The 11,414-nt window shown below is 52.4% G+C and overlaps 4 protein-coding genes across 4 annotated transcripts; 1 reads left to right on the forward strand and 3 right to left on the reverse strand.

Annotated features, from left to right (window-relative positions):
• Window positions 1–216: 216 nt before the first annotated feature.
• On the reverse strand, window positions 217–1,704 carry J7T55_000757 (uncharacterized protein; the record flags this gene model as incomplete). The annotated part of the gene is made up of 1 exon (XM_053140007.1): window positions 217–1,704. The coding sequence occupies one exon, from the start codon at window positions 1,702–1,704 to the stop codon at window positions 217–219; it is 1,488 nt and encodes a 495-aa protein (XP_052996410.1).
• Window positions 1,705–2,275: 571 nt separating this feature from the next.
• Window positions 2,276–3,987, reverse strand: J7T55_000758 (ldo keto reductase; the record flags this gene model as incomplete). The annotated part of the gene is made up of 5 exons (XM_053140008.1): window positions 2,276–3,213; window positions 3,274–3,319; window positions 3,509–3,526; window positions 3,626–3,734; window positions 3,887–3,987. 5 exons carry the CDS (start codon window positions 3,985–3,987, stop codon window positions 2,276–2,278), a joined length of 1,212 nt encoding a protein of 403 aa, XP_052996411.1.
• A 428-nt stretch (window positions 3,988–4,415) lies between these two features.
• J7T55_000759 (superoxide dismutase) lies at window positions 4,416–5,176 on the forward strand (the record flags this gene model as incomplete). The annotated part of the gene is made up of 3 exons (XM_053140010.1): window positions 4,416–4,460; window positions 4,526–4,999; window positions 5,051–5,176. The coding sequence occupies 3 exons, from the start codon at window positions 4,416–4,418 to the stop codon at window positions 5,174–5,176; spliced, it is 645 nt and encodes a 214-aa protein (XP_052996412.1).
• Window positions 5,177–5,448: 272 nt separating this feature from the next.
• Window positions 5,449–7,671, reverse strand: J7T55_000760 (serine protein; the record flags this gene model as incomplete). Its single annotated transcript, XM_053140011.1, has 1 exon — window positions 5,449–7,671. The coding sequence occupies one exon, from the start codon at window positions 7,669–7,671 to the stop codon at window positions 5,449–5,451; it is 2,223 nt and encodes a 740-aa protein (XP_052996413.1).
• Window positions 7,672–11,414: the final 3,743 nt, after the last annotated feature.

Consider the following 11,414-nt stretch of genomic DNA (forward strand, 5'->3'; position numbering starts at 1 on the left):
AACATGGAGAATCCGCTGGCAATCCCAAGTTCTTCAGCCACATGACGTTGAAAGAGAGACACGGTACTCACATTGTCTACATATGTATGCCACTCGGTAAGCGATGCTCGGTGGTATCGTGCTCAGGGTCGCCGTGAGTGTCTTTAAATTTTATTATTTAATTCTCTAGCTGCATGGTAGAATCCGCTTATATATCGAGGAAATGCCATGTATGACTCATCTAGGCTGTAGAATGTCTTGTATTGCGCTGATATTGTCCACTAAGGACCTCAGGGCCGTCTTCCCTCCATTGTCTGCCATTTGTTTCATAACCGTTGGAAGTAAGCCAGAGAACTGGTGGTTCCACAAGCAATTAGGTCCAGGGGAGGCGGGGCCATCCCTCCTCCATATGCAAAATTCATCAGGCAACCCAAGAAGGACTTCGACTTTTTCCAGGTGGTGCTTAATCACTTGGATCATGAGTTTCACGTACAGATCTCCTTGTATGCCGGATAATCCTGGCACTCGCAGGTCGACAGGGCCCCGGAATGCGATGATGGCATCACGAGGTATTTCAGTGAGGCTCTCATGAGCGTGAGTGAACAATGTGTTGTACAGCTGGATCAGCCCCAGCCAGGTTGATAGCGCGAGCAGGACGGTCGATGTGTCCGGTTGCTGATTCGCTAGACTGGCTCCGGACATAGACGTAGCAAGTACTGGGAGGGGCGCGGCAGACTGGGTTGGTGAGTGTTCGAGACTGTTTTGACTGCTGCCGGGATCTCTTGGAGAGGCACACAACTGCTGGAGGATGACTGCCATCTCCGAGGTGCTCTGCATAACCTGCGCCAAGGGGTTCCCATCAGTGCCGTTCATCCTGGCCGTGCACGAGCCCTGGACCAGAGGCATTCGCCACGATGAGGACTCTACGCGGCCAAGCTGCTGGATGATGCTCTCGTTTAGTTGGCAGAGTCGGATCCGTGGGTCGACCGCAGCTCCGAACACAGGCGTCTGTGCTCTGTCGCCGTTCACACCAGAAGTTGGCTGAATTGCTCCGGGAGATGTGCGGGTGAAACTTTCAAAGTCCATAAGCATACCCTGGCTAGACAGGGGCTGGTTCTGGCTTTCAAAAGCCTGGCAAGAAGACTCCGGGGAAGCCTGTGGATGCACGGTGACTGGCTCTGGCTCCTGAGCCGCGCCTGGCATATGCAGCCCGAGGAGGTCAGCTACATCGAACTGTGTCCAACCTGGGGCGGAAGAGATGGAATGGGCATCGTCAGCCGGCGTGAAATCGCCGTGCCCCAAACCAGAGCCGAAGAGATCCGAGAAGTCGTCGGGACCTGCGCTCCGTGGCCAAGCGGGTGAGTTGATCATCCCCGGTGTGGTGCTACCACCGGGGGGCGAAAGGGTCACGTGGGTGTGGCGTTGCTGACCCTGCTTGGGAATCTGCCAAGGGGCCTGCCGCGTCACACTGGAGGCCGCGGCCTGTTGTCTATGTGTCTTGTTGATTCGGCCGTTGGTGTCGGCGGAGACAGCGGAAATAGGGGAGATACGGGGTCGGCCGAGGGGCCTGGTGTTGCTGGTAACACAGACGGCGCATGCTCGCACGCATCGAGCACAAGACTCATCGGTGGGAAGCTCCCTCGGGCAGCGAAGCTTGAGATCGCGGCACCGGTCACAGGCGAATCGCTTGACTGCAGACCTCGGCGCGGTGCTGCTGCTGCTCATGACGAAGATGACTACGACAGACGCGTGGATCGTCAAGTAGTAAGCGCTGTCAGTTACTGGGAAATACCGGGTACTTGTGGGTATGTGGGGTATTCGAACACAAGACCTGGAGACGGCCCAGCTGTGAGCAACGACACGAGCCACGCAGTCAGAATGCTTGGGAGGTAAGGAGGAACAGGCGGCTGAACCTTTTGTGGCCACAGTAGGTGCGTACGTACTGTGACCGTACCACCACATAACGCTAGTATGCAAGTCGCCGGTCCTGGCACCAACCGCTGTCTTTCCCATGCTAAGCGGCATTCTCGGTACACATTTACCTCGCAACGTGTGTTGATCTTCGCACAGTTTAATAAATAAAACAAAACTCATCGCTTGCAGATCCGCATCAGTAAGACAGTCCCATCAGTCGATTCTCTAAATTTGTTTCAATCTCCAATTTAGGGGGGAGCTAATTCTTTTCCTACATATTCTATGTGAGGTGAGATTGAAATCAAATGATTTTCCCTAAGTTGAATTGCACCTCTAGCCGCGTATCCGTAGTCGTAAATCGAGAGATTTTCCTATCTCGAATCTAGAAGAAATATGGCGACACGTCGGCTTTCACTACCCTGTAGCTTTCATCAAAAGCTTTCACAAGCTCATCAGGCAGCGGACCCATTTCCAAAGCGGCAAGATTTTCCTTCAGTTGTTCGGCAATGCTCGCCGAAGTAATGATAGCATCACCAAAGTCCGTGGTCAATTTACTGTGGTGATTCATCCATCTGAGAGCTGCCTGCGCGGTTGTGAGCCCCACCCTGTTGGCGAGTGGCCGTATCTTATCCAGAGCATCAAAATGCGCATCGTTCCAATACTTCTTTCGGTACAGAGCACCTTGTACATGACTAGGGTCAAATCGACCGCCCTCATGATCCTCGGTTTCACGCTGATAGCGGTCGGCCAGGAACCCTCCAGCCAGAGGATTATAGGCGTAGAACGCGATGCCGTAGTGTTTTAGTGCCGGGAAAAGCTCTGGCTCGACAGCTCGGTGCAGCGCGTTGTAAATCCCTTGGTACACATCAATCTTCTTCCATCCATTACGAGAGATCGTGTCGCTCATCTGTGCCACTTCCCACGCTGCGAAGTTGCTGATACCAAAGCGCGTGAAGTAGCCCTCGTTATATAGATCGTTGATTTCGTGAAGTGTTTGTTCGTACGGTGTGTTCCGGTCCGGTCCATGGAGATACAAGAGATCCACTTTATCAGTCTTCAGAGCTCTCATGCTCTCAAGCATCAATTCGCGCAGTGTTTTGTTTCTCGTATCCAGAAATGGTGGTATATGGACGCCAACAGGCGGCAACTTCGTAGCCAAGGCAATACCACGAGACTGCCAATCTAGTTGTGCCAGGTAAGCCTCCGAGCTCCCTCCGCCATATATACGTGCCGTGTCAACTTCTGAGTGTCCATGGCTTTGGAAAACGTCTACAATCTTGGCAGCAACTTCAAGATCGTGTACGCGGGCTTGCTCGGCGCCTTAGACTCTTCATGATAAGCAACTGTCGGAAGTCCTGAGAGGAACATGTAAAAACTCACCTTTGCGGCCAAAGGTCATTGCGCCGAAGACAATCTTCTGCCTTGACTGAGAGGAAGCCGCCATGTCGTGAATTGTTTATAGATATCGGTCGATTGTTGGTTTGAGAACGAGTGTTAAATCAGTGCTTTCATTTGCGTCGATTTACAGCCTTTATAGACTGCTGATATACGATGTCCCTGCACAGGCGTTTCATTCTCAAGGCCTGATGGAATTCGGAGTTAGGATTTCACTGACTCTATCAGCCGCTGTAAGCTAAGCGTCACACGGTCAGCAGCTACATAATGCCAGACGTGTTCTTCCGAAATACCCAGAAAGTGTCTCTGACGCCCAGGTTAAGTCTTCTGTACGCACGGAAAACGGATTAATGATTTTCCCCGAGCTCCGTGTCGAGCTCTCGTCAAAGCTGTTGGAGATTGTGTATGACTTGTTGTTGTCGGACTTAAGGCCCGGACTGAGCCTGCTATCGGTATATGGAGAGTATCGACATGTCAGTTCAACGTAAGCAGGGGCATGACCGATGTTCCACCACAGTGAACAGTGTTAAACAAGCTCAGAAGCTGTGCGGGGATTTAGTGCTTGGAATAGTTTCAATTCCTGTCGACCCTGACATACGAAACAAGCCGGAGAGAAGGTCGTCTATCCACGTCAACCTTGTCAGTGAATGTGAAGGTCATGGGGATCTTGAGTTGTGCGAGGTGCACGCTCTTCTTCATTTCTTAGCACTCTTATGCAGGTGGGAATTATCCCAATGGCCTCCATATAAATCATGCTCAAGCTGCATGCTTCACGCATATGCCTGCCCAGCTGTGGTTGTACGGACCCATGTCCACTTGAGCAAGTTGGTGAGCAAGTTTTGGGGGCTGCATCCGCACTGAATGTAATGTGAACCTGTTAATGGAGTACTTAGTTTCGAAAACAACGCCATTCTTGAAACAGATAGCTCATTATAACTTACTTTACGTTCATGCTAAAATGGTGGCAGGCCATCAAGGTCCTCAGTCCTCAGACCCCTCAAGGTTCTCAAATGAATACGCTCAGACTAGACCAGCCAAGACAATCATCCCTCTTTGCCTTTCAACTTCCAGCTTCACCCGGTGAAGTGGCGCTGTCAACCTCAACTTCCTGAGAACTAAGCATCACCATGGCGGAAATCTTCACCCTCCCACCGCTTCCGTATGCTTACGATGTGAGCCAGAAACCTCATAACATGAAGTTCTCTAGTTCGTATCTTGCTGATGACCCCCTCTACAGGCGCTTGAGCCCAGCATCTCAAAGCAAATCATGGAGCTCCATCACTCCAAGCACCACCAGACCTACGTCACGAATCTGAACAAGGCTCTGCAGGCAGTCGCTGATGCTGTCAAGTCGAATGACATCGACACTCAGATCTCTCTCCAGCCAGCCATCAACTTTAATGGTGGCGGGCATATCAATCACAGTCTCTTCTGGCAGAACCTGACGCCAGCATCCAGCCCTGAAGCACGGCCGGACGCCGCGAAGGATCTGGTGGCGGAGATTGAGCAAACTTGGACCAGCTTGAAGAGGTTTCAAGAGGTATTCTCCGCAAAATTGCTCGGTATCCAGGGTAGTGGCTGGGGATGGCTTGTCAAGGCCGAGGGCAGCAAGCAGCTGCAAATCATCACGACCAAGGACCAAGACACGGTGCCTAAGTCGTTCGTGCCGATTTTTGGTGTTGATATGTGGGAACATGCGTATTACCTTCAGGTGAGTGAGTTATCGTACTTTTAAGATGATCCATGGCTGATGAGACTACAGTATCTGAATGGAAAGGCTGCGTATGTGGAGAACATCTGGAAGATCATCAACTGGGCTACCGCAGAGAAGCGATTTCTTGGTGGGCGTGATGACGCTTTTACGGTCCTAGAGGCGTCTATTAAATGACTGTTCGCCGTACAGAGTACGCAAGTATATTGCCAATGCCTCGGGGACGCCACGTCTGTCTCGGGATGTGGGCTGTGGTTCCTGGGTGTCTATAAAGACGTGATTTCTCTATAACATCCAAGTTCAAGGAAACCGTCCACACACCGCGTATTTTCACGACGCTGAAACTTAGGTCCTCTAGGAAGAGTACGTCTGTTGAAGGAATGAATAAATGCATTAACGCCGCTTCTCCTGCACGCTGACTCTACGGGTATCTATGTACAGATTCCAAACTACCGCTGTCCCATGATATAATCTATACTCACACATTTCGGCTCCCACAGATCAGTGTCATCGCCCATCCACCTCGGCTCTCGTGGTCCCGGGCGCCCGCGCCTTGTACCATTACGTTCAGGAGGAGGTGGCGACGGCAAGCCCCCATCGTCATCCCCCGGGGGATGCCTATCCCCCGGCCCACCTCCTGGTCCTTCGCCCGGAGGAGGACCTCTGCCCCTCCCCGGCCGGCCTGGATATGGTCCCCGGCCAGGACGTCCTCCCGGGCCGCGTCCGGGGCCTCCGCCCATGTGCATCAACGGCCACATGGGGATATAGCACCGCTCGTCCCACGCGCACATCTGTTCGCAGCCGTAGTACTCGCTCTCCCATCCCAGCCAGGCCTGCAGCTCCGCGATGTTGTCGTGCCACTGGTCAGCTCTGCCACCCAAGACTGCTGCGGGTGTACTTGACTCGGGTCTCTTGCCTGCGATGGACTCGAACCATGCTTGCTCGACCCCAAAGCCCACCGTTAGTAGAACCGAACAGATGGTCCCGTAGACATCTTCCACGGCGAGGCGGATGTCTTCTTCCTCGGGGGACAAGGAGGCGTGGAGTTCCTCTGGGACGAGCAATCTCGTGTATCGATACTTGCAACGAGAATATGTCTCCCCGTAGAGTTTCGATTGCGTAGACCAGGTTCCCTGTTCAATTCTGGGCGGGTACTCCAGATATCCTACCATGAAGAGGTGGATCTGCGCCCTCAGGTCATAAAGCCACTCGGACACGGTCGTCTCGTTTTGGGAGTCCCACGGGAAAGAGACGAGCTTGGTGTCTACCATTGTCAAGTGGTTGGTAGTCCTCTTCACGATCTCGGATGTGATCAGGACCCAGTCCGCGCCAGTGCAGTTGCTTTGAGGCTCTAGAAGACTTCGCAACGCTCGCTCCGAGTTCTCCCTCATCAGCATGGCTTCATCGGACACGACGTCCTCGAGGTGGTGGAACCGCCGTCTCCGAGCCAGCTGCTTGATGGCGTTTGTCCTGTTGCCCTGCTCACCTGGCCCCGTCCACAGACCGTCAGCCGTCAAGTTCAGGCTTTTTCGCTCGTCTAATGCTCGGTTGAATGACTGGTTTGCAAATTGGGGAGAATAGTAGCTCAGGAGGCCGCAGCTCAGCACCTTGGCCTTGACTTCGCCCTGCCCTGGGCCGTTGCGGGTTGAGCCAAAGTGCCATGTGGCGCTATCGAACCAGCCCCAGCCCTGAATTCTCAGGAATGGTTCTCGACCAGGATCATGGCGCCAGTTTGGTGGTGCGGCGGGATGAGAGGGCTGGGAGTCTCGGTCGCTTCTTGTCGGTTGTGGAGGGAGGGGATAGTAAGACGTCGCGTCCTGTTTCCTGCTGGGGATAGCGGTCGGCGCGATGTCATCTGCACGGTCGACGACGGAGACTCCCCATGGAGAGGTGTTCTCCGGGACCACCTTCTGTTGGACGGCCTTTTCGCCATCTTCCTCCTCAGGTAGCAACGGCGCAGTGACATTCAGCCTCGACACCAATCTCAGACTCGGGCTTGAAAAATCACACCAGATCATCTCGAACCCAGCGTTCATCCTCACCACTCCCTCGAAGCCCCAACCCCGCCCCCCAAGCATGGCATCCTCAAACCACTGGCACAGCCCGTGCGCCCTCATGTACTCCTGCCCCAGCCCCATGAACCCGTTCCCCGGGGGGCCGCTCACATTACCAAAAAGCTGCAGCATCTGCGTGTCCATCTGGCCTAGGCCCATGAGGGCAGCCGACTCACCGTCAAAGTAAAGGGCCTTGACGGGGCGGGTCGTCTGGTAGGTCAGCAGGAAGGAGTTGCGGGTGGATCCCATGATGCCATATGCCATCTCAAGATCGAAGGCGAGCCACTCGGGACTCGGCGGGGTGGGGTTGGGCTCGTCTGGGGATATGAGGCCGTGGTAGAAGAGGGCGTAGGTGGGGATTTCAACCGCGGCGAGAGTGTGGCCGTTGGGGAAGATTGTGTTGCTCCATTGGTGCAGCAGGCTGGGGACGGAGGCGAATAGGTGCGGCGCTGGGGAAGTGAAGTTCAGTGTCCACGGACTTGGCTGGTCCTCTCTCCCTCGCACCTGGTCGTTGACCTGGGCGTCGTCAAGCAGAGGTTTCTGGGAGGGAGGAGAAGCGGCGATGGCGGAGCGAGGCAGAGTAGCCACGACGGACAGTATTAGACGCCGCAACATCATGACTTCGACACTTATTCACGACGAGCCATGTCTACGGGGGCGAATACGAAAGTTTGGTGACCGCAAAGTCTGTCTTTACTGAGATGCAGTGGCGATTGGAGCAGCGTATCAGAGACCATGGTGGCTGTCAGAGATAACGGGAACGCGCGTCGTGCCGAAACAGCCTTGTCAGCCCCGGATCCGAACCCGTGGAACCGGCGAATTCCGAGCAGCCCTTACCCACGACATGGACCACCACTCTCAGCGAACCACATCGTCATCTTTTGGCCAACACTCCTCGCATGCACAGAGTCTATCCGCGCTGTAAGACCTTGTCGAAATCTGACGAACAGAAATGCCAGATAACAAGAAGCAGGCTTCATAGCAAGAGCGCAAGGCCGGTATGCTACGACTGGATCTCCGTTGTGCACAGAATCAATAGTCCAGGTTGGATTGTACATCTTCAATGTCCAGATGCTTCACAAATGACGCCCTGGCTCTGAGGATTCCTTTATGTATCCCACCCCTTCCCGTTGTGAAGAGCTGTATCGACCGTATCCATTTCATGCTTGATATCATTTTTCAAGACTTCATTCACTTGATCACGGGGCAGGTTGGCCTACTGAGATACATGCAGAATATACCAAATCTATTTTTTTATGATGTCTCTTCTAGATCATCGATCTGATATTCACATAAAATGCGAGATTGCTTCTACAATATCGCGGCCCCTCCCCCCTGGTAGGGACTGAGTAGCACTTGTGATCGGAACGTTGGCAGGACGGGGCGGACAGGGTCCGCCCAGCCAGCAGCTATATGCACGCGGAACAAGATGGAACGTCTTGCGGGTGTGTCCGTGTGTCTGTGAATCTTTCGTTCGAACGCGCTGTCTTCGAAGATTAGCGGTTGCGAAACGACCGTGCCGCGAGTATGCTTACTATAGTAGTAGTTCACTATGTGGGATCTCGTCAGCTGGTAGACAGGTTCTTGGTGTCCGCAGCCCAGGCACGCATAAAGCACGATTTCTGTCTCTAACCTCTCCGACGCCTTGTTCTCGGAAGCTCGCCTACGGCCCATATTCATTCGACAATCGATTGCTGTGCACGCTGTGATATGGTAATGTATGCTCATGGAAGTAGTGCGCAGCGATTATGATTCTGCACTTCCAAAGGGCCTTTCCCAACCACTTCAAGGTACTTTCATGTCGACTTCCGGCTACTTCACTATATGCAGTCCCACCCAAGCGGCTTTCTGATTTCCCAAAGCCCGGGGTCTGCTTTCTGCCTCTCATTTTGTATAGTTTAATATCACCGCTAACAAATTCGTACAACAGATAATTATTGCCAGCCCCCTTGTTTGCTACAGCTTGCCTGTTTTCACCGTTAGAAATCCATTAGAATTCGATCTATCAATGTATCAAATTGTTGTAAAATCTCACATTGTGCACTGTAGACCAGCTGATCCCTATGTAGACTGGCAGATTCCAGGTCTCAGTACGAGACGAGCTTAGGGACACATTCTTGTCTGGCTATCGCCCAGCTTGAAAAGCCCATTCGCACTGACTTAGTCTTGGCTGTGGAAAATCATGTTGCGCAATTACACTCTGCCCTGGAAAACTAAACGAGCCGAAGGAACTTCTTCTCTCGCTTTATCTGATCAAAACTCTCTTTTGAAAACAAGGTTACGATCAATAATGCCTGCCTGCGCGTTCCTTGGCTTGCTTTATCAAGTGCGAGCAGAAAAGTCGTCTCCTTTCGCGTCTTCGAACTGCGTATTTTCTCTGTTTGTCGTTGGATGACCAAGCAGTGATAAAGACCGGTCTGCAGAGTATTGTTGTGCCAAGAGTCTCCCTCTTTCACAGTCCCAATTGACTGATCCTGCCCGGGAATAAGGAGCTCACTCAAGGGTTCAGTACGAATATCGATATCGACGCACCAGCCCTCCACATCAATGTAGTTCCCTTCAGATCCTAGGTATTGCAGCTCGAGATCTATGACTGTGGTTGAGGGGCATTTGCCATCGGCAGTGTCGACCAGCTTTTCCGGATACACGACTGTTCCCTGCCACCCTGTCCAGCTCCAACTTGGAAACTGTGGTCGGCGTTTCGGACGGGCGTGCCTGGAATGCATCCAACCCAAGGAGAAGGCATGACTGCGCAGTGGAAGACCATGCACGAAACCTTGCGGGAACAGATGCCTACCCAGAGCCGAGAGCACGCCTCGAAAAGCATTGAGAGAGTCGTTGTCATTGGTCATGCGGCGATTTGTATAGGCACTCAGTTGTGCACTAAAAAAGATCATGCGCTGTTGGAGATGTGAATCGTCAACTGGTTGGTTGGCCTTCTTGTTGTTATCAATCGACATTAGCTAGGATCAATCACAAGCATTTTATAGTGGAGCTTACAGAATTTTGGGAATAGATCAAGTGCATTGCCGGTTGTACTGGATGTTGTGGGGGAGATTTGCTTGGGAATGTGTTCACGTCCATTCCTTCATCGACTTTACTCAAGAGGCAGCCAAATGACACCAGACTCTTTGTAAAAATCAGTTTCCGTCGTGACAGGAGATCCTCTTGCAGTGTCCACGCTCGACTCGAGTATGTCGCAGCTTTCTCCTCCAGAGTTACATGCTGTGGATTAGTGAAAAGAACGCAACCATTGATGCTTTCTTTAACCTGAGCTAAGCGTGGGCCGGATACGCCTGGCAGACCCGCATTCGCATGTCTGCCTGTCAGTGCGATAATCGTGACTACCGCACAGCTGTAAATGTACGACATCATGTCCAGCTGCCTTATCTTTTCTTCCATTTGTGCAGGGGTGGGATTCGGTGATTGATCAATGCACAGAGCATCAACCTCAAGTTTTGGTCAGCAGGTGTAGAAATGTTCAAGTGACGAGCCCAAGCATACCCATAAGAACTTTCTTCCCAAAGCTATCGTCACAGAGATGGCATCTTCGATCGTTTGCGGAAGGCATCTATTCTCCAAGGCTCCAGGTGAAGGCTGTACACCTCCCCAAACATAGCTCAACGCGACATAGTCGCAATTCTTTGGGCAAGGAACAACTGTCCGGCTCGCAATATCGATCATGCGAGTCGTTTGGAGCTCCTCTGGCTTCTCGACGTGACAATGGCTGCCATGGTTTAATATGCATTCATCCAGAGGTTGTCGAAGCAATGACAGATCAAGCGTGGTCTTGACTGGCTGAAGATTGTGCAAAGTCCGATCAGGCTTGGCAAAGCAAGACTCGAGGGCTATTGCAGGACCTGTCAAATGCGGGCTTCTTGTAAAATTTGTATCTGTCTCAAGAGTACTTGTACCGACGCCTGTGAACAGCCCGAGAATGACAGCATGCTGGTTTTTAGCTGTTTCCGTAAGCGTTTCCCAGCCATGACTTCGCAAGTATGACCGGCAGGGCTCTATATAGACATCCGGCTCCCCAGTGCGCACCATGCGAGTTGCTTTCATCCCACCACCGTCGTAACGTTCAGGCTCGTAACGTCTTGGCACAACGCAGTAAAGAATTCGGCAGAATTGGCAGGATGGGGTTAGGAAAAGTGAAGAAGGCCGACCGAGAGAAATTCTAGCTTTTGCGAAATCTTCATAATAAGATGCCGAATTATGGCGTTGGGTTTGGTCCAATGGCTGGAATTCGTTCAGTACCTTGAGTAAATCATACCTTGAGCATCGCCCGCACAAGGCACTAGGCTGCTCCTGGAGAGTTCTTATCAATTCAGCATCCTCAGGTAAGAGGCCGGACACTGGTA

The sequence above is a fragment of the Diaporthe amygdali genome, assembly GCF_026229845.1.
Source record: "Diaporthe amygdali strain CAA958 chromosome Unknown NODE_6_length_1560011_cov_65_102424, whole genome shotgun sequence".
Taxonomy (NCBI): domain Eukaryota; kingdom Fungi; phylum Ascomycota; class Sordariomycetes; order Diaporthales; family Diaporthaceae; genus Diaporthe; species Diaporthe amygdali.